Genomic DNA, 24,210 nt, shown 5'->3' on the forward strand with positions numbered 1-24,210 from the left:
CTCTTACCCCCATCCCATCCCAACCCCCTCTGATGTAACTTAGGTTATGCTCATTTCCTTTAGTAAAATAACACAAAATTGGATTTATGTATCAGTAGCAAGAAGAACAAAAATCTGAAAAATCTTTAAGCTAATGCAAAACTTGCACTGAAACCATTTTTATACGCTTTATAGGGACTGAAGAGGAGGATGAAGGAGATGACCTTTTGCTTCGGTCTGTGGATGAGTTCTGGTGGTTTCCTCACATGTGGAGCCACATGCAGCCCCACCTCTTTCACAATGAGTCATCTTTAGTTGAGCAGATGATTCTCAACAAGGAATTTGCACTGGTGAGCATACCTTATTGCCGTATTTCAAACTATGAGTTGCGATGTATTAGTGGGTTGTAAAGCCAATTTATTGGGTTTAATCTAATAGAAATAGAATGGAGCCAAACATAACAGTGCATTACAAGTTTTAAGGATATATGTTGCTTTATATTATTTTGTTTCAGGCATGTGTGTATATATGTATTGGATCATGATGTGCTCTAAAATGTACTTCCAAAAAAAAAGTTATCATCAGAAAACTACCATCTCCTGCCTTATAATAGGATTATTCTACAAAAAGGAAAAATAGTACTTTCTCCATTGTATTCCTAGCGTATATAATTGCCATCTCAAATAGTATTTATTGTGAGGGTGAATAAATAAATGGATAAATTGGACAATTAGAACAATGACTCTAGACCAGTGGATCTCAAACTTTAGCGTGTATCCTTTTTACCTAGATGACTTTTTAAAACTCAGATGCTGGGCCCAATGCTAGAGTTTCTGATACAGTGGATTGTCAGATAGGCCTGAGAATTTGCATTTCCAACGAATTCTCAGAGGATGCCCATGCTGCTGGGACTAAACTTTGAGGACTACCACTCTAGACTAGGAGTTGGCAAACTCTGTCCCAATGGGCCAAATCTGGCCTGCTGCTTGCTTTTTACTGTTTTTGACCTAAAATTGCTTTGTTTGGGGGGAATTTTTAATACATTTTTAAATGATTGAAAACCAATCAAAAACACATATTCTGTGACATAAAAATTATATAAAATTCAAATTCAACACCAATAAAAGAAGTGTTATATGAACAGTACCACACTCTTCTCTTTATCCATTGTCTGCAGCTGCTTTTTCACTGTAACAGCAGAGTTGGGTAGTTACAAACGAGATTATATGTCCCACAAAGCCTAAAATATTTACTATCTGGACCTTTATTGAAAAAGTTTCCCTACTTTTATGCTAGATATCAAGTAAATCATGTATCCCTTGAACAATCCAATGAAAAAAGTTTTTTCTCTAGAAAAATATTCAGATGCACAGTTTCATATCTTTATACAGTGGGATGGGTGGTCAGAAGGGGTAGGTAAATCCCCCAAAAACCCTGAGCCCCAGTTAAAACCTCTGTCTTCAAGTGTTCATTTAAAATAAGCAGTTTATTTGCACTGTATTATTGCTGATATATTTAATTTTTTAAGCCTAGTTAGGAGGTATGGACTTATGGCCATATGAATACTATACTTTATAACATTATGCCTGGTTATGATGTTAATGGTTCACCCCTCTTTCTATCTATAAATCCCCAGGCCTGTGTCCGATCTGCACATAGCATCCTTACTACTAAGTGGGGTCATCATCAAAAGCAGTTAAGATTATGAATTTAAGCACTAGAATGCCTGTATTTGAGTCTTGATCATCAGTGGTTGCTTGATCTTAAACAAAAATTATTTAGTCTCTGTGTCTCAGTTTCCCCAATTGTAAAAATGCAAATAATTGTGACAACTACTAATAGGATTGTTTTTAGGCTACATACAACATGCTTAGAGTATTGCTGGCATACAATAAGAATTCAGTAGGTGTTAATTACTCAATAATGATCTTTGTAAATGCAGCCAATTATGCAGTTATGTCTTTCTTTTAAAAAAGCCAAATATTTTTCAAAATATGAATATACAAGAAGCCAGTCTTCACCTAACAAATTTTGTACTGTTTCATAACATTGTAAAATTAGGTAAATATTCCCTTTTCAAACAATAAACTTAGCTTGAGTAAGGGTGTTTGAATCTCAGTGCAGTTACCTGAAAATAAACTGTTTATCACTTGGCTTAAACTTCCCCCACCTCACTCCCACTCTGAAGGCTTACTTTTTAGGTGTGTAGATTATATTTCATAATGGTTGATTTCACCTGTTTGTGTAATTTCTTTTTTAAAAGCCATGCCAAGAACACTGGGAAAGACTCAGATATAATTGCTTTGTAATGAAATGTTGAAAGCTATTTAGAGTCCATTCAGAACAATTACATTTGTTTAGTCAGTGTGGCTAGAAGCTAGACTGAAGCCTATAAATATATTTTGTAGGAAAAAAAATCTTATTATATGTTGCATAATCAAAATAGTACAACTAAAGTGAAGCCCATTACACACACATACGAAAATGACATTGTTTTTTGTCTTCTGAAGTTCAATAAAACTTCTCAGGACTTTTCAAGTAGTGACATTCAGGATTCCACCTTTAATTGTAAATGTAGGATGACAGTATGTGTATTGCCCGGAGAGCCAGTAAATTTCTTTCTTATTAAATTTCCATATCTAGATGACACTTCAAAACCTTCAATGGTATCAAAATAGGGTAGGATAGTGGAAAGCACTACTTCAGTAGGTTAAATTTTATCCGTGACTGCTAGTTCTAATACAGTGGGCAGCTCATTTAATGTCTTCATGCTTCGGGTTTCCTCCCCTGAAATGGTAATGATTCCTTTTTCATTCTCTAAACTGTTGAGTTTTTAGATAATTAATTTACATCAGCTCATCTGCCAGCCAAAAGCACTGGACCAGATAATCCACTGATCAATTCCAATCTAAAATTTTGTGATCATTGACAGCACCAGGCCACAAATTTGGAATGAACATCTTGAAATACTCACCTACCTGCAACTGAAGCAATTATGGAAAGAGATTTTCAAACTAAATGACCAATTTATACTGAAAAAAAAATGTTAAATCTCTTTTTTGTTCCATCCTGACTTTCCTCCCTATTCCTTGGTATGACCTTGGCTGGCACAGGGACTATCAGTGAAAAGCACAGATGTTCTCACAACGTTTATAAAAATGATTCAAATAACATATTAATAGCTTTTGTATTGATATTTCAAAAACAGGTAAACATCAATCAAAATGGTATCTTCAGAGAGTTTCTCCAAATTCTCTCTGGATAGAATTTATTTTCTGTTGAAAATAGGTCTAAAAATCATGAGAAAACATATTTCAAGACTGTTTCTTTACTATTTCATTATGTCAGAAGAACCATTATTACTGTAAAGCATCTTCCTTTCTTAATCCAGGCAGATTTATGTATACAATGCGAATGTGGGTATGTATGGGCAGTTATGTGTCATCTCCATACTTAATCCATGAGCGCATGTGTATGCAGTGTGTGTTTGGTGTGCATATATCTGTATGCGTGTTTAATTCATGAAAAATATATGTGAGTGTGTGCACACATGTGTGTGTTTGTATAGATTAGCACAGGCAACCAAGGTAGGGTCATTACAAGATACTACACCTGTACGAGGGAGAAATACTTTTTGATTCTTTTTTTTTTAACTAAATCATACCTTTTGCTATCACTAAATAGAAGCAACACTTCAAAGATGACAACAGACACACTAAGGCTAAAGAAAACAAGAATAATTGTCTAATCCTAAAATGCTTGATGCAAAAGTTACCAAAAATCATTCGGGACTTAACTAACATCTCCTTTTCAAACACAGAGAGAATGCCTGTAGCATAAACTTGAATTATTTATTTTTATTCTAAAAATAGATTTGTGGGAGAAAAGTAAGAAATGGTATTTTGTTGTTTCAAGTTTTCCATATAGATTCGTTGAATTTCCAAATGAACGGAGCCTTTCAGTTCCAGTAGCAGACCAAAAAACATCCTGAGGGGGAAAAGAGCCCTTTTTGTCTTCAATGCTATCTTTACAAAAATGCTGTGAGGGTTTGTTTCTGTTTCTGTTTTGTTTTGCTTTTTTGACATTTTATCAGTCAGAAACCTTATTAATGAGTAAATAAGTAAAGGATTCTTGAAATTAAGGCACAGGTTTTTAAATTCTGCTTTTAAAGTGCTAACATATTTATGAATGCTATACCTTTTTTCCATAATAAGACACAATATTCCTGATATGAAAAATTCTAACATTTAAATTATTTTCATAAAAACCCAAATTCATCAAAGAGCAACTATGGACAGTCTTTAAGTGTCATAATGGCCTACACACTAAATCAGCTATGTAGAGATTTCAATTAAAAAAATAAAAGGAGTAGGATAGTGGATGTGGCAACTGGGGAAGCAGTCATTTCAAGGCTCAACCAGTGGGTAGACCAGCTCAGAAACTCACTCATATGGTTGTTAACAAGATTCAGTTCTTCATGGATAGTTAGAATGTGGACTTGAGTTTGTCCTCAGTCCTGGCCTGGGTCCACCCTCATTTCCTCACCATGTGTGGGCCACTCTTGAGGGCAACTCACAACATGCAGCTTGTTTTGGCTATTTGGGTTTCTTTGAATTTCCATATGAATCTAGGGATCAGCTTATCAATATCTGCATAATGGCCAGCTGGGATTTTGACAGGGACAGCACTGAACCCATTGATCAATTTGGGAAATATCTTAACAATGATAACTTTTCTGATACATAAGCATGGGCTGTTTTTCCATTTATTTAGGTGGTCTTTAATTTCTTTCAACAGTATTTTTATAACTTTCAGGGTCTATGTTTTGTACTTATTTTATTAACCTGTTTCTAAATATTTTATTATTTTTGATGCTATTGTAAATGGAATTTTTATTAATTTCATTTTCACATCGTTCATGTTTATGTGTAGAAGTATGATTGATTTTTGTATATAGATCTTGTAACCTTCAAATTTGCTGCACTCATTTATTAGTTTAAAGGTTTTATAATGGATTTCTCAGGATAATCTATAGGCAAGATCATGGCATATGTAAATAGAGATAGTTTTACTTCTTCTCCACTCTGGATACACTTTATTTCATTTTATTGTCTATTTCCCTGACTAGAACCTGTAATATAATGTTGAATAGAAATGGTAGGAGCAAATATCCTTGCTTTACTCCTGATCTTAGGAGGCAAGTGTCCAATCTTTTGCCATGAAGCACAATGTTAGTTGTGGACTTTTCATAGATACCCACTATCAAGTTAAAGTTTCTGTCTGTCCCTGCTCAGTTGAGTATTTTTATCATAAAATAGTGTTGGATTTGTTACATGCTTTTTATGGTATCCATTCAGTTATGGGTTTTTTCCTCCTTTTTTATAGTTATAGTATAATACATTAACTGATTTTTAGATGTCAACCCAATCCTATATTCTTGTGATAAATCCCACTTGGACATGGTGTATAATATAATGCTTTTTATATTTGCTGAATTTAACTGTTCACCTATACTCATAAGGATATTCATCTGTAGTTTTCTTCCATTATGATATCTTTGTCTGGTTTGGCGTTAGAGTAATACCCAAATATGCTGATGCACTTAACGCTGTCCACAAATCTCTGAGATTCTGTTTCAATTTTCTTAATTTTTTTCCTCTCTGTTCTTCGGTTTGCATAATCTCTATCAATTTATCTTTAAGTTTATGAGACCTCACTTCTACCAGCTCATTGTACTGTTGTACCTCTCTAATAAATTTTTCATTTTAGTAATTGTACTTTTCAATTCCAGGATTTCTACTTGATCATTTTTTATAATTTCTTTTTATTAATATGCTCTATTTGATGAGTCATTGTCATCATATATTCTTTTATGTCTATAAGTATGGTTTATTTCAGTTCTTAGAATATATTGGAAATATTTGTCTTCCAAATCTGGTGTCTGGGCCTTTTAAAGGCTTACTTTATTTTCCTGTCTATAGGTCACACTTTCCTGTTTCTTTGCATATCTTTTAATTTTCTGTTTAAAACTGAATACTTTAAATAATGTTTGTACCACTGTTTTTTTATTATTATTACTCAGTGAATTTATTACATTTATAGTTGTACAATTTGATATTGATCCCCTCCCCCCAACCTCCAGGGTTTTGTTGTTGTTATTTACTTATTAATTTGTTTAGTATATGAATGGGCAATTTAAGGCAAATTCTTTCCCCACAATATGCAGCCTCAGTACTACTCCTCAGAGGGAGCACAATCACTCTGGAATAACAATTGTTTTAGCAAAGTTGTTTTGCATCTTTCCCTGATGGCTCTGTTAACTGGCTATCTCTGGTATAAAAATTAGCCAGATATGGTAATAGCCAATATTGGTACTAATTACCAAGGGTATGCTTCATTATTTGGACAATGCCCAAGGGTGAAAATTGTGCCAGAGTCTGAACCAGTAAAATGCGGTCCTTTTCACAGTAGTATTTGAGATCAGTATCTAAGGCTTTTTATTACTCTAAGAGTAATCTTAGATGTTTCCTTCTTTGTTACTCTCTAGTAAACGTTGGCTTAGTCTATTATTAGCTTGCTGTTAATTAAAATAAAAGCAAGGTCTTCTTAATTGCTTATCATCAAAATCATCATTTGTTTTTAAGAGTGAACTTAGGCTTGAATGTCTTAAACCTCTCAGATAAAGTCAGTTCCCTTGGAGAGAATGTAGGAACTCTCTCTTCTTATGACCTGTCTCCACCTCCAACCCCAGGCAAAATCTCTGTACCAATGCTCCAGCACTGAGTGTGGAGACCATGGCCCACTTCTTTCAATGTGAAACCCAGATTTATGACCAGGTTGATGGGTTGAGATGGTACCCGGTGGTCCTCTCAGCTTGGTTCTAATTGTAGGCTTAGAACCACTACCCTACAATTGAGTTTGAGCCAGGACAAATCATGGTTCCAGTATTCTTGATCTGCATCTAGGGTGGAGCTTCTTCTCTCTGAGTGTGATTACCTTGAGGTGGAGAGTTTCATATCTTTCAGCTGCTTTTGCCTAAAACAGAGCTTCAGCATTCAGAGCTGGAGGGGTAGGAAATGATGATGGTCTGCCACCCCCAGGAAGAACCGTAGCTTTAGACTGGAAGTGAGGGAGAAAGGAACTCCCTGTGTTCTTGGCTACATCCAACTCAGGTAGGGATTTTGTCACTCTAAACTGAAGAAAGCAGGGATGGGGGTAAGGCCATGGCTCAAATGCCACATATTTTCACTGTTCTTACCAATCTTAGATTTTCTTGAATAACTATTTCCTCATTTGCTATACGTTCTTGGTTTATTTTCCAGAGATTTTAAAAGCTTGGGATTTTTGTTTTGTTTTGTTTTTTATAATTTCTACCAGTTATGAAATGTTTTGCTAGGAAAGGCTCGACAGAGCTCCTTATAGTACCATTCCAATGCTGAATTTTATCGTCATTTTTTTTCTTTTTGGGGCAGCACCCGAAGCATATGGAGGTTGCCAGGCTAGGGGTCAAATCGGAGCTGCAGCTGCTGTCCTATGCCACGGCCACAGCCACAGCAATGCCAGATTCGAGCTGTGTCTGAGACCTACACCACAGCTCATGGCAATGCCAGATCCTTAACCCACTGAGTGAGGTCAGCAATCAAACCTGCATCTTCATGGATGCTAGTCTCATTCTCATTGATGCAATTCTCATTCTCATGGATGCAATTCTCATTTTCACTGAGCCACGATGGGAACTCCTATCATCATTTCTTGACTAATTTGTGTCAATAGCCTCTTCATTGGTCTCCAGTTTTACTTTTGGCCCTGTTGAGTTTATTCTTATCAAAGGAACAGAAATGATCTTCTTAACATGTAATTCCCATTCTATCACATTTTGTCTCAAAGCCTTCCGAACTACTTTAAAATAGCCCACAAGTCAGAATTCCCATCATGGCTCAGCAGTTAACAAACCCGACTAGTATCCATGAGTATATGGGTTCATCTCCGGCCTTGTGGGTTAAGGATCCGGCATTGCTGTGACCTGTAGTATAGGTCGCAGATCCTACTGTGTGTGGCTCAGATCCTGCTGTGGCTGTGGTGTCAGCTGGCAGTTACAGCTCTGATTCGACCCCTAGCCTGGGAGTCTCCATATGCTGTTGGCATGGCCCTAAAAACCACAAAAAAAAAAAAAATAGCCCACAAGTTCCTAGCATCTGCTCCTGTGTATCATATATGTCTCCCATCTGATTTTTTTTTAATTTTATTGAAACATGGTTGATTTATAGTGTGTTAATTTCTGCTGTATAGCAGAGTTACTCAGTTGTACATACATATTCTTTTTCATATTTTCCATTATGGTTTATCACAGGATATTGAATATAGATAGTTGCCTTGTTGTTTATCCAACCATCCGATTTTTTAATGATTGATACTTGAAAGTCTCCAGTGTGGCTCCTTTCACCAGTCCTTGATGACAACTTTGATCTTCACTGTTGTCATACTTGTGTTGCGCTCATCCTCCCAGATTGGTGACTCTGGCTTTGATCCCAAGGATCTTCCTACAAGTCTCTCCTGACCTAACTCCATCTAGGCTCCAATGTTCTTGAATTTAAAGGAGCATTTCTTTACCTCCCATTCTCCCCCCCATATATACATGCTTAACAACAAATTAGAAAGGCATGGGTTAAGGAATATTTTAGTGACATCATCTTGTGTTAATTCAAAAGTTATTCTTGCTAGTACCAAAAATACATAGAATGGTGAGAAGAAAATATTGCCTTTATTCCTTCTACCTAAAAATAAATTACCTATGTTCTGGTCGTTATCTTCCATTTCCCCTTTTCCTTGCTCCCTAAGGATGGGACCAATTTTATTTTACCTTGTTTTTTATATACTTCGATCTATGTCATCCACTACCCTAATTCTCCATATCAAAGTTGCCATACTATTTTTAGATTTCAACCCTGTGATAGAAATGCAGCTGTAATTTCTGGTAATTTAACTGATAAACTAGAATTTCTAGACTGGGTTTTCAAATTGAAATCCACTGTGTTTTAAAAATAATTTGTTTGTTAAATCTGTTGTGTCTTTTTTTGTATCCATATCTTAAATCCTAAAGCAGAGTAGGAAAAACATATTTTTAAGTTTGAAAAAGCATTAAACAATGAAATCGAATATTAAGTGGCATTTCCCTGGAAGACAGAGCAGTGAAAATTTGCTAAATGTTTAATAAATGGAATATTTGTATGATCTTGAATATATTTAATTCTACTTATTGGAAACCTATGATGAGTAAAATGGTCTTAGGAAGGAAGAAATAATAAAATCACAGTGGGAAGATTATAGGACACCAGGCGGCAAACTTGAAGCTCATTTATTTGAGCACTTAAATGATTTCGTTACTGAGTATAGTACGTTTATTTATAGATGGCATTTTCCAATAGTTTAAAAGTATTTCCATATATCTGCATGGATAGTGGAGATGCTTCTTCATCATTATTTCTGTAAATTATTTTTCCTTTTTACATCTTGCAGGTAGTTGTCCTATATTGTTCAAAAGTATTGTTCACAGACACAATTCATCCATTGCCTCATTCCTTTTCTGTGACAGTACTGCCTACCACAATGCTTTTATACTTTCCTGTTAATACTTCAGTGTTTTATTCTGGACAGTCAAAATTGTACACCTATAGATTCAACCTTTAATATATGCAATGTCAAGATGGAATATTGTATTACAATGAGTGAGCTATCCATTTGTCACTGAAAATCTTCAGGATTTGAGCGCTTTATTGTTTTAACAGTTTCAGAGATTAACTTTTTAAAATCCATAACTTAAGGCTTTTAAATTGATAAATAGGTACTAAGCAATACATATTAATGCCAATGATTTTAATGTACTGCATCTTGCTGTGCTCTTAGAGTTAGCTGGGATTATGTGGATTATTTGCTCCTGAACTATATTCCTAGAATTTTTTATTTTTTTGCATCTACTTTTCTAGTTTTCCAGTCTATGGTGTGTAATATCGGTAGCTTTCTCTTCTAACTATTGTCTTGTCATCTGAGTCTGGCAGCCAGATTCCCGTTTCAGTAGAATGAAGTGGTCAAACTAGATGACAACTGAGGTCCCTGATATCTCTAAAATTATAGGAATCTCAGTGGCCCTGAGCTTGGAAATCAGATAAAGCAGGCTTCTTAGGCTTGTTTCTAAAGCGATAATGAAAGCGTGCAATTTCACAAGTGAAAAAACTGAGCTCATACATAACTTATACTTAGTCACACAGAAAACCCACACTCTGCCTTCTGGTTCCTAACCCAATGCTCTCAATTCCACCGTGCAGCACCCCAAACAAGAGCTGGTGATCTGTGGGAGAACCAAAGAATATCTCCCCAAGGTAAAATAAACTGGCTTGTGTGTTCTCTTTTCCTAATGGCCTTTTGTTAACCATAGTCCAGGTAATTAAGGTAATTAATATATGTGACCTCTGCAAAGCTGAATAATTGTGGAAGAACACAGACCTTTCTTTCTGTACTGAGAGAGGTAGATGTTCTTGTATAAAACCTCAAAGATTAATGGAAAGATTATGAAAACTTAATTGTACACATGGTATGATGATCATATACTGCAGAACAAGTAAAAATATTTTGATTTCTCTCTCAGCTACCCATTGATAGCAGAAAGATTTGAATTCGCAAGCAGGATGACATTGTTTAGTAAAGTTCTTAGCTAGTTTATTCAAGTAGTTGTTAAAGTTCTCAGTTCCTGTTTTCACCAAACCTACAACATGAAGCGTAGCATAAACTTTTTGCCTGGAAACTGGAAATGGTTTTTCATCAGTTATTAATATTCATACAGCTTAGTAATGGATTTAGAGAAAAAAAAAGGGTTGTTCTTGTCATATGTTATATCATGGAAAGTCTTTGACTTGTCAGTCTTATATTGACAGGGAGATGAAAGAATTTCCCTTAGACAGAAAATCTTTAAAATACATATTTATCTATTTGATTTCCTAGAAGAGGGCACCATCAGCCACCTTCATCTCGCAAATTCCTATTTTAGCTGCAGCATCTTTTTTTTTTTTTGTCAAATAACCATTTTTTTCCTTAATATGTTCAGCATCAAAGGAATAAATACCACCTACAAAATGCACTTTAATATTGGGCAGGAAATGAACTATTTATATTACTCGGATACATTAATAAGATCTATCAAAGCTTGAATCTGTCTGTTCTGGGTAGTTTGTTATCATTATTTTCGGTAAGTGTAAAGTCTTGAACATCATTCTTTCTGCTTCGTGGTTTTGTATGCATTTAAATAATTTTTTAAGATTAACTAGAGAAGCTCCAATTCTTTCAAAGTGCTGGTACATATAACATTAACAACAAAGATTTCCCCCCGGATATAAGCTGATAACTGCTTAAAGTACTTGTTAATATTTAATTTACTTGCTTCAAGGTAAATAAATATTTCCTCTAAATATTAAGTTTTATTTATATGATACAGAGCAATAAGCTGCACAAGATAAAAAGAAAAAGTTATGTTCCTCTGAGAAAAACAAAACCTTAGCTATTTTTATACATAAAAATATTTTATGGCATGGGTTTACACTGTATATGCCATTACCTAACTACTCAGAGTATTAATTAAGCTCATACGTTTACCTTCAGACCTATCCTGGTTCAAACTGCATCTTTGCCAATTTCTTTTTTTTTTTTTTTTTTGCACATTTTTAATTGAGTTGTCTGTTTTCTTGTTTTCTTTTTATTATTATTATTATTTAATAGTTATTTCCCCAATACAATTTTTTTTCTACTGTACAGCATGGTGACCCAGTTACACATACATGTACACATTCTATTTTCTCACATAATCTGTTTCAAAGGCAATAGTCTGCATCTATTAACCCCAAGCTTCCCAACCACCCCACTCCCTGCCCCTTCCCCTTGGCAACCACAAGTCTATTCTCCAAGTCCATGATTTTCTTTTATGTGGAAAGGTTCATTTGTGCCATATATTAGATTCCAGACATAAGTGATATCATGTCATATTTGTCTTTCTCTTTCTGACTGACTTCACTCAGGATGAGAGTCTCTAGTTCCATCCATGTTGCTGCAAATGGCATTATGTCATTCTTTTTTATGGCTGAGTAGTATTCCATTGTGCATATATACCACGTCTTCCTAATCCAATCATCTGCCGATGGACATTTGGGTTGTTTCTATGTCTTGGCTATTGCGAATAGTGTTGCAATGAACATACGGTTGCATGTGTCTTTTGAAAGGAAAGTTTTGTCTGGATATATGCTCAAGAGTGGGATTGCTGGGTCATATGGTAGTTCTATGTATAGATTTCTAGATGGGTGCCCTCAGTAAATGACTTAAAATTCCTGTGCTTTGGGAGTTCCCATCAAGTCTCAGCAGAAACGAATTTGACTAGTATCCATAAGGACGCAGGTTCGATCCTTGGCCTCGTTCAGTGGGTTAAGAATAAGGCTTTGCCGTGAGCTGTGGTGTAGGTCACAGACGAGGCTCGGATCTGGCATTGCTGTGGGTGTAGCGTAGGCCAGAGGTTACAGCTCCAACTTGACCCTAACCTCCATATGCCATGGGTGTGACCCTAAAAAGACAACAACAAAAAAAATCCTGTGCTTTAATTTTCAATATGTAAAATGGGGATGATAGAAGTTTCTACCACATAGGTTTTTAATGAGGATTAGATGATGTGTGTACATGTTTATACATGTATAATGCTTAGCTACGTGCTTGACACATAAATATTTCAGAAAGTATTTGTCTTCCTCCTCCTTCTCCTCCTCCTCATCATCACTACGGCTACTATCATTTTTTACCATATTTCTTCAGGAAGTATGTGATCATTCCTTTTGAAATAAGAGGTTGATGATGATGGTAAAACCACCAAGTGACTCTTTCAAGGTAATGTAAAATGCAGATTGGGAACAGATATGAGGCATTCTCATTTGCTTGGCAATCCTCCATCCACCCATCATCCAGTACTAAATGTAGTCACTAAGTTTCGGTGATGAAAAGAGACTAAGACCTTACCAAACATTCCAAGAAAAAAAAGAGTCTTGATGATAAAAGCTGTGTTTTTAAAGAAGTGAAATATTTTTTTAAAAGAGTTGATCTATACATAATGTGAACCCTTGAATCTTTGAAACTATTGCTTTCCAATTATGTCCAAAATTTTTCAGATATTTCCTCCAGTATGGAAAGTAACTCCCTCTTTCATTTGTTCAGTTGTCTGTCACTTCTTTCTTCCTTCTATCCTCCCTCTTTACCTTCTTTCCTCTCTTCAACATACAATTAAAGAATATGTATTATCTATCAAGCCCTTTATGTGACAAAGATGCAAAAATGAATGAGATGCTGCTTATTCTTAGGGATGTAACCTAAATTTAACAGAGTGGCATTTCAGGGTTTTGAGAAAGACATATAGAACCCAGCGTAGCCACAAAGGAGACAAAGGTTAGTTATAAAAGGAAGAAAAAGAATAACCAGGAGAGACAATTGAGATAACAACACTTGTGAAAAATGGGTAGGTGTACTTGAGACAAAGGCAGGAGAGGAGCATCCAAAAGAGGGAAGCAGGTGAGAAGGAGCACAAGACAGAGGCCAAAACATGTCCCATGCTTCCAGCAAAACATATATCACTTTGGCAACAACCTTTCTGTGGGTTGGGAAACTAGTGCCTATGGGATTTGGTCTGCAGCCTGTTTTCATATGGCTGGTGTACTAAGAGTGAGTTTGACATTTTTAAATGGTTGTAAAAACCAAGCAAACAAACAAAAAAAAATATGTGACAGAGACATTACGTTGTTGGTGAAGCCCAAAATAGGTACTACATGGCACTTTAGAGAAACAGTCTTCCAAATTTGGTCTGCACACAAAATGAGGCAGAGTAAAATATATCAAGTTAGAATCACAATGAGAGGCAGTACTTCATGATCCCTAATTAATGTACATCTTTCCATAGTGATTATTGGTAACCTACTGTGTCCTTGCGTATATGATATTTGTGGAACAGAAAATACATTTCTGATAATCCTTGCCCTTGTGAATCTCCAAAAGGAACATAAAATATTGAGGAAAGGAAGAAGAAATTGACTTGGTGTCAGAAGAAGCTTTGAGTTCAGAACTAGGAGAAAATGAGACTTTGTAGCTCAGGTGGGAGAATAGGCAGGAAATCCAATGCCCAACCCTGGTTTTAGAGTCTCAGGGACCCTAAATCTAACTGTACTGATCATTTTTGCTTAGAACTCTACCTTCTGGAATTCCAATTCTCCAGATTCTCATATCACCTCTCCTAATTAATGTATTCAAATCTCCTGCTTTCCTAGAACCTCCTAGATCAATACTCTTGTGTGTCTTTTATGGGTAAGATTAGGAAGTAGACTGCTTAGCAACAGGGAATGAGAATTCTGATTTCTACATTCTCATTTCAGGGTATAGATGTCTTTAATACTTGGGCACCACTTCTAAATGCATACTCAGTATCCATTTTCACATTCTTCCTAGTGAATAAAGCCAAAGTTTGCTTGTGGAGCCAAAATCTCTAACTAAAGACTTTTATTTCAGGTAGGAGCATTTAACATAGTTCTGGCCAGTGACATGCATGGGTAAGTCGTGGTGTGGAACTTTTAGGAAAGGAGATTAGAAATGGTTGATGTTGCCCTTCCCCACTTTGCCTTTATTCCTTTCTCTTGCCTCATATATGGTCCTATTGGCTGGAATGAAGATACTCATCTTAAAACCAGGAAGGAACGGCCAAGACAATCAGAGACATCACTCATTTCTGGCATTCTTGAACTTCCAAACCAACCACTTATCTCCAGATTTCCAATTATTCAAGAAAAATAAGCTCGCTCGCTCTCTTTTTTTTTAAATGCATTGTTTCTTTGTTTTCATTTTTATTTTTCTTGTAAACAGTTTGACCATTCCCTACACAATGCTTTTCTATTGCATTTTTTTCTCTTAAGCTGCTTTGAATTTGCCCAATGAAACTTGCCCCACTGTCTAAAATGTGTAGACCCTTCAAAGGAATATAGAATATCCTGAACATGGCCTAACACTTTTTAAGAAATGTCCATAGTGAAAATGTTATGCCCAATTATCTATCAGTTATTAGATAGCAAGTTTGTGAGTGAATTCTAAGAATGCTCAAGAATAGCGTAACTTTCACTGACAGATTTTAATCTTATTGCTTCAATGACCAAACTTGTTTTTAATTATTAAATGATTGTGAGCTAATCAAGAACCAAAGCATACAAGATTTCTTAAAAACTTAACTGTTGCTCTACTGAGTAAACCCTATTCAAGTTAGATAATCCATCCAAAGCATTAGTTATAACGTTGTTCTTTTTCTTTTCTTTTCTGTTTTTTACATTTGGAAAATTTCTTTCAGCTCGACAGTTTCTTTTATGCTTTATCTATATTGGCTGAACATTTTCAGCATTCCGTAATCACCTATTGAGCATGGACACTTCAGTTCCCTGCAGTCATTTCTGCAGTAACCTGAGCAATATGAGACTATGAGAAATTGTTTTCAAACATCTTGACAGCGGAGAGAGTTAAAAGTGGCTAATAATATGGGAAAAATGGAGTGCCTGAAGTGGAGTCGTTTTGAGATGAAAACTGTATTGATAATTTGATTTCCAAATATGATACCACTTTAACATGAAGATTACAAAATGGAAATATAATATTTGGTAAGACAACATGTCTACAGAATAATACAGTAATTCAATCATGTTTATAGGCAGTTATTTAAGTGTTCATAATTTAAGTTTTTGTTTACATTTTAGATACAATTTATTAACATAAACTTTTCTGATAAAATTTGACAGAGTTAGTAAAGTTTCCACAAAATTGGAAACAATCACAGATGGGGATTAATTTAACTCTTAGAGAAGGCATAGGATGTCATAAAAGGATAAAATGTAATAACACCTTGTATTCTGGAGGTGGAGGGGGAAATTTACAACCAGAGGGATGGCTCATTTCTACACCGAATGTTTAAAGCATTTTTTTCCATAAACGCATTAAGCTGACATTAATGGGGAAAATGACTCCTAAGGGAAATCTCAGCTTGAGTCAAAAATAATATTAGAAATATATTCCATTGCTCAGAGTAAGTAATAGTTTATGCAAATCTATTTCTGCAAAGTGGTGTGTTTAAATCAATGATTCCAAGCCATCAGCTATATAATTGTAGAAGCATTCAAAAAGTTTGGAAATGAGTGCAAAATTAGAAAATGAAGGAGAGTCTAGCCAGCTTCAAAAAGGACAAGTATCCCTCCTCAATTTGTCTAACCACACACACACACACACACACACACACACACACACACAGCCATTTCACCTAAACCAGTGTTTCAGTCTATGAATGTAGGCAATCAGGTAGAAGATTAAAAAAAAAAAAAAAAAAAAAAAAAAAAACATTTAATATGTACTATGTATAGATATTTCAGGTACTAAGAATATAGATACATGGCAAGGTAAATTAGTTGTATTATTTGTGATAAAATTACAAATGAACATATTGTGAAAATGCTGTGACTTGTATTAAGCAAAACTATTTTGAGGACCTTCTTTTTGCATGTTTCTGCCTCTAGTAACCATAGAAATGATACCATAATGGCATAGATAATTCTACTTTTGTTTCCATCTGACTCTTAACATACTTAAGAATCTTGGATGTTATTTCTTACAGGTTAAAGGCATTGTTAGAAACTCTAAATATTTAATATCTGGTATCATTTCTCTTGTTACTAAGTAAAAATGCAGAACTATATCTTTCCATGAAGCAGAGGCAAAATGAAGAGAAAGGTACTGAAAAGCAGTTCAAGCTTTTTCCTGAGATAGCCTGATATCACCTCTTTGCTGCCCCTCACTCTTCCTCTTGCTTTCCTTTTTATTCAGCGTTTCTCAACAGCCAGTCATCATCGCATCCCCTTGAACCCTCCCTGAACTCCTTTGACCTTCTTACTACTTCATACTCCGTTACCCAGGCCTCAATTCCATTTCAATCCAAATCTCTACTTAGTCCACACATGTACCCCTAAAAATGAATGTGGCTGGGATCAACACTTAACTGTTCTCACCTTAAAGCCATGGCCACAGACCTTAATTTTACTCACCGAGACCACTGTTTCATATTTTATCTTTCTGCAAACTAGTATACATCTTGCCCCATCCTCACTCTCAGCTGAGGTTATTTCACTGAAAACAGTATCAATCGAATGAAAGAGAACTTCCACATGGTCCTTGTTACTACAACTACGGCTTCAATGTGATGATAACACAATGGAAATATAATAATAGGTTTGATTTTAATTCGAAACTTGCAAACATATCTAAACAGAAAAACCGCAAAAATTATAATAATCTTCATAATGAGTTACTAGTTATAACTAGTCAAGTGGTCCTAATTATTTAGTACAATCTTTTTTAATGTATAGGTACCACTCATAAACTTAACAGAAACCTAAATAGGTATAAGGGACTGGCATCCTGTGAGGGGAACACACAACCTAGGCTTCTGTCTTGACGCTATGAATAAAAGAACTGGAAATTCAAAGACCAAATTCTACCCTTTGGACTCAATTCGGTCCCTTCCCAACTTTTGAAGAATAGCACTCCAGGCCCCCACCCAGAAGACCCTGCAGGGGGCGGCCCTGCGTGTCCCAAGTGGACTGGGTGTGTGGTCCCGCCCACAGCACGAGCGACCCAGCGGCGACCCGTCTTCCAGGCTGGCAGGAACTGCAGGCCCTCATGGTGAGCGGCGCCTGTGGCCTACAAAGCCCCGGATATGCACCTACAGATCCTGGCAAACCTTGGACGGAGAGCTTGGAGTCCCCTACCTGCACGTGCTGGCAGAGAGGTCGAGCCCTGAAGGCGAGCTTGGTCCTTGCAGCAGCGAAAGTGCGGGAGGCCCCCAACTGGGAGCCCTGGTTCTGTGAGTGCAGTGGCCGCCACCAGCGGCTCTAGGACTGGCCGCAGCCGCAGCCTCGCAGAGTGGCTTCCTTGAAACGCCCGTGGGAAGAGGCGGCGCCCACCCTACCGGACAGTCACTTTGATTGGATCCTATGCGAGCCGTACCTCTGCTCTGAGGGGACCGGCACACTCATTAGTTCAGACGCCTTATGGACCATTCCTGCTTCGGTCTGCTGAAGCCTCCGGGCGTCCTCACCTACTGCAACTTCATCCCTCGGGGGAGCTAAGGGAGTCCGAGACTGGGACATCACCACTGTGTTCCGGAGGGTGCCAGCGCTGCTGGAGCAGAGCTTCAGGCCGAACAGCATCTGAACACAGGTCCTGCAGCGGGTCCCGCCAGCCGTCAGCCGCTATTACTCCTTCTGGCAAATGAATGCCCTTGGTCATCAGGCATCGAGGCCACCGGGCCCAGGGTGGCCTCGACTACTCCCCTACTCTGTGCCTTCATGGGCGAGAGTGCAGGCTCTGGCCTCTCTTCCCAGGTCTAGACCCACACCAGCTGCATGATGTCAGCAAGCCCCCCTAACCTTCTCTGTGAGGGGATTACCACTGCCTTCTGGCCGGGGTCATGAGGATGAAATAAACGCTAACAATGGGCTTGGCCAATCTATCTATATGTAGATATTGATATAGATATATATCTATGACATATATTATGTATCTATATTTATCTATCTATTTCTGCAATTTTCCTTCTCTTCTAAAATCATTTCTCTGACATCCAGTGTTAAACCCAGTGGGCAGGCAAGTCAGTTCTCATAGTCAATTCCTGGCATTCTTTCCATCTCAACTGCAATACTTTCTCAGTATATTTCCTGGATTTTTTTCTCTTCTGTCCCAAAACTTATCCTTGGACTTCTTTTCTTTGTTTACACATTCATTCTGTTGGTGATATTAATGAGTTTTATGAAAAATAAAATTGATATGTTGGTTACTCACCAAATTTAGGTTTCCAATTGAACTGTCTCCTCTAAATGTTAAGCTTATTTGACTTCCTACCTAACATACCCAGTTGGGTGTCTAATCTCAAACATATATCCTATCTTTTTCCCCCAAATATGTTTAATTCTTAAACTTCCCAGTCTCACTTGATGGAAATTCTATCCTTCTCATTGAGCACTTTCTCTCATATTTCATAATCAATCTCTCATCAAATTCCATGGCTCCACTTTCACAATATATCCAGAATAAAATCACTTCTAACCAGTTACATTGTCCCAGCCCGATCTAGGCTATCATTATCTCTCACCTAGATTGTTAGAAAACCCAACTGACTCCTACTTTCCTCCTGACGACGTCCTTCCAGTCACTTCCAGTCAGTTTTCGTCATTGCAGCCGGAAGAATTTTTTTTTAAATGATAGTCTAGATCATCTATCTGCTTGAAACTTTCCAGTACCTCCTCGTCTCACTCAAATCCTTATTGTGGCATGTACGACTAAACAGTCTGCACTCATTCCTTCTTGCCAGATATACTGCATTGAACAACCTCTGTAAAAGGATAGTCACTGTGAACAGTGCCCCCTGGAGTTGTTCAGTAAATAACTGACAAGGCTTCTGGCAACAAGGCTGTCCCTTGACATCATCTCTTGCTATTCTCCCCCTTTGCTAAATCTGCTCCGAAAATAATTGAATTCTTATTCTTCCTCAAAAATACCTGAAATGCTTTCAGCTTCAAAAAAGGTGTGTACTGTCCCCTCTGCCTGGAATAATCTTCCCTAAATTATCTGTGTGGCTTCATCCCTCACAACTTTAGACCTTGACTCAAAATATCATCCTCTCCATGAGGCCCTCACTGAATAATCTGTTTTATATTGTAGCCCTTACCCCTTCATTCTTCTCCTTTTCTCAGCTTTATTTTTTCTCCATAGCTCTTAGCACCTTCTAATATCATATACAGCTTATACACTTGTTTCGTGTATTCTTGGTTTCACCCCACGGAAATCTAAGCTTCCTGGTGGTAGGGATTTCTATCTTTTTTTCACTACTGTATCCTCTGCACCTAGAATGGTTCCTGGTACATTCTAGTAAATAATAAATATGTGCTGAATGATTGTCAATAAAGTGGGAATTTTGACCACAGAAAGCTGGCAATGAAATTGCCTAATCAACCACATTTTATAGAGTAAGTAAGAAGACTTACTTAGCTTTTCTGTTAGTTCCCTAGGTAGACCTTCAGCAGGGTCAAGAATATTAAAGGGATGTGTCTCAATTGCCCAAAATAGCTCCACTTAGAATTGGAAAGTTCACACTACTATAGAAGCAGTACCATTGCTGTGCTATTTCTTTTTCAAAAGAAAAATCCATTTGAAACACAGAGCTCTCCAGAGATATGTCACCATTTACTAGACTTCACTCCAAAAAGTGTCAGGACTGACCCAGCCAATTTCCAGGGTAACACAGTCATTGCTTTTATCACTTATGAAAACAGAAGACAACAGGATCCAGGAGCTGCCAGACTTTAAGGTCTGCCCACCTATTGCCTTCTGACATCTGTCTTAAGCATTTCTAATTGGCTGAAGCTTGTTTTCATCAAAAATGATAGCTGCAGAGTTTGGAAAATGTATAATTTTGCTTTATAACCTCTCCAAGTAAAAATAGAGTGGTAGGAGTTCCAATTCAGAAATATATATTAAAATCAATTATTTTTTGTCAGTAAAGTGCTTCTATTCATTAACTGGGAGTGGGGAGAGAAGGTCACAGTAGCAGTAACTTAGTAGCAAAACTAAAGTGATGTAATTAGAGGAGTTGGGTGTAATTCAAGCTCTTACATTTGTGATCATGAACAAGTCACTTGCCTTCTCTGAGCCTCAGTTTCCGCTTTTGATCATAACATCACTATGTAACAAGGTGATTACAAGAATAATGTTAGACATAAATTTAAAAACACTTCGTAAATATCAGGTACTAAGCAACTGCAAGCAAAAATGATCAGTAGGGATAATTAAAGAAAAATTAAATGAGGTCATGTCCGTTACTGTTCGAGGTTTGGTGTTAAATATCCTTTATTTTACTTTAGTTTTTGAAAAATGATGACCCTATTTTTATATAGTCTGTCTGTAAATTACCACATTATCTCATTTTCCAGTCAACTGGAAATTTAATGTAACTGGGAAGTTAGAACAAGTTAAGCTCCCCCGTAAATATCTGTGGTGTCATGTCATATTATGATATCATAGAACTCCTAGATCCTGTAAGAGACATTGTTTTAATAAATAATAAAAGCCACATTTGAATTTAGTTTGCTGTGTCATTTATATGTCTAATGTTATAGTCTCAAATGTTTCCTATCTTCACATTAGAAAGTCTTTCAAATTTTGTCATTCTCTTATCTTGTGTGAATATATATTTAGTTCACTTTTTAGTTGACCAAGTCACTGTGAAGTATGTTTTAAGCTCTGGACATTAAAGAATGAAGGTTTCTACAGCAAAACCCTTGGTAGCAGAAAAAGCATTACTGAGGAATTGCTTTTCATTTTGTATTATCATTTATATTGGAAAAATATAAACTCATAATTATCTGGTATGATTTACTATTTTGATTGAACTCCAGTTGTCAGTGAGATAAGATGACCCTATGAGCAGTATAACATTAAGATCCCAGAAATCAATAAATATAATAAAATCCTTTTACTGTCCCTTCCTTCCTACTCACCAAATCAATTGCTTTTTACCTTCCAGTTTTTTTCATGAAAGTTCTACAATTCTTTTTACTACCTGTCAAAAGTATTTTTTTCCTAAAGAGATACAGTTGTTTAATATTTCAATTCTCTCATGATTTTATTTCTTGTCTCTTTGCTTTTAAAAGATTCATATACTTATCTAGTGTTCTAGGCCCAAAATTTGGAGTAAAATATTACACAGTGATAAAAAATGAGGACTAGCAAAGTGATTAGTGAAGACTATTAGGATTCACGCACTGTTGATTTTGTCATTCTTCTAATCACGGGACAAGACTTACAAAACTTCAACATGAATCAGTGAAAGACTAATAAGAGTATAACAAACTGTCTTCTCCTTTTTCGTAAACCAGAACTACTTCTAAAGGAACAGTCACACAAATTCTATTTTCCAGACAGACAGGTTTGAACACTCTTGACCTTAGATTCTCTCACAAGTAAGGTCATCTGCATCTCATATCCACAACTCAGCTACTCCATGATACTCATTCTCAGAATGTTTTATGACAATTTTCTAGGCCACATGGAACTAAACAGAGAGATCTAAGGTTTTTCCCAGTACATATTTTCCAGTGATTGTCGTGGTAACAGTGGCTGCCTACTCCCTCTGGTAGTTTCCAAGTAGTTTTGTTACTGGACTTTTCCAACTTTGATTTATATTGAAAGTACAAGCTTCTGGAAGAAGTATTTTTCCTCTGCACAAACACAAAAAAATGAATTTTCCCCAGTGCCTAGCCCAAGACTTCAGCTCATTTTACAGCATTGATTTCATAATTCGGTCTTTCTACAAAGTCATTTATAGTAATAGATGTTAGAAAACACATACTCCTAGTAAAAGAGAGGTGAATTTGGCTATACGATGAGGGTCATTCTATGAAAGAAAGAATGAAGGAGACTTGCAAAGGATTTAGGACCCACCTTCTGAACTGAATGTGGCATATGACTTAGGTATTGTAGATATGTGATCTGTTCACTGCTTGCTTATTATGCCAGACTGAATTTTTTTCTTGTACTATGTATCATGTAATAGAAAATATAAATGGCAATTGTCAAGTCAACAGTTTTGTGTTCTGTTTATTGATTCAATCAGCCTTCGTGTATTACTGTATATTGTCATTTATAACCCTACGAGGCAGATTCAACCCTACAAGGCATCTTTATAAAGCAGATAAGCATTTAAAGGGAGAAATATAAAGAAGCAGAAATTAGAAGGCTGCAGATCATGTAGTTCACAAAATAGTACCATCCTTTGACAGTTTTTTTCATATTCTTGTTTTAAATTTATTCCTGTTTTCCTTTAGAGTTGATTGCTTTCCAAGGCAAGCATTTCATAATAAACAGAAAGTTTTATAAAAATAAATTGATCTGCTAAGGCCCGATACCAGTCTTTACTTTTTCTTTACCCTCTGTATCCAGAACATCGCTGAATATTTTATGGCATTTATCCGCTGGCTTTTAATCCAGCCACCAATAATCTAGTATAGGTACTCAGGTTTCCCCTAATCTGCACCATTGCAATAACTTCCTAATGCAAAAATCAAGCTTCATAGCCTTGATTTATTTCTTCTCCATGTCTAATTCATCTTAACATGTTGCCACTATATCCTTCTTCCTAAGACATAGAGTAGATCATGGCCCTCCATGCTCATAAAGCTTCCTATCTACACTATTCAAAAATAATAATTCCCAGTGCCTCAGTTTAGCAGTAAAAGCTCATCACTTTATGGTTCATACTTACCTTTCTTGTTGTCTTCAACATCATAGACACACACACACACACACACACACACACACATACATACAAACACTACGTTGGGCCCATATTTGGGCACTTAATCAAGTGACACTTTTTTTATCTATATCTGTCTGAGGAAGGGCTACATTCTCTCTCTTTCTTTCCCCCAAACTTCCTGTATTCAAAATTCAGAATGAATCTTATCCACACACCATATCCCCAAAGTATTTACTATGTCTTTCATACCATGAGAGCCCATAAGACTATGAGCTACTGAAGGACAATAACTCTATGCTATTAATTTTTATATTTCTCATCCTTAGCATAGAATTTAATGGATCCGACATAGATTTCATGGAAACAATTTTAATTGAATTCAATTGATCACACTTCATATGATGTTTCTCTGCCTTTCTTATAGGAACATGGAATACCTATCAACATGGGCTATGCTGTGGCGCCACATCACTCAGGGGTCTATCCAGTTCATATTCAGCTGTATGCAGCTTGGAAGAAGGTCTGGGGTATACAGGTCACCAGCACTGAAGAGTATCCACATTTGAAACCTGCACGATACCGAAAGGGCTTCATTCACAATAGCATTATGGTGAGCACATACTGCTATGTGTATTGAGGGCTCTTAGTAGCTACATGTGGAATGAAACTCCAAAACTCTTTTACATGGATATAATAAATTCCTTGATTGTCACATATTAATACATTGTTTGGCTATAGACTTGCTTCTTTTTTATTGACATATAGCTGATTTGCTATGTTGTGTTAATTTCTGCTGTACAGAAAAGTGATTACATATGTATGTATAT

The 24,210-nt window shown here is 36.4% G+C and overlaps 1 protein-coding gene across 1 annotated transcript in view; it reads left to right on the forward strand.

Annotated features, from left to right (window-relative positions):
• The window catches only part of LOC100512003 (bifunctional heparan sulfate N-deacetylase/N-sulfotransferase 4), a 247,698-nt gene that overhangs the window by 122,353 nt on the left and 101,135 nt on the right, over positions 1-24,210 (forward strand). Inside the window, 2 exon segments of the mRNA XM_021101659.1 lie at positions 175-329; positions 23,808-23,993. Coding sequence (XP_020957318.1) covers positions 175-329; positions 23,808-23,993 — 341 coding nt within the window.

Source organism: Sus scrofa, chromosome 8 (assembly GCF_000003025.6).
Source record: "Sus scrofa isolate TJ Tabasco breed Duroc chromosome 8, Sscrofa11.1, whole genome shotgun sequence".
Taxonomy (NCBI): domain Eukaryota; kingdom Metazoa; phylum Chordata; class Mammalia; order Artiodactyla; family Suidae; genus Sus; species Sus scrofa.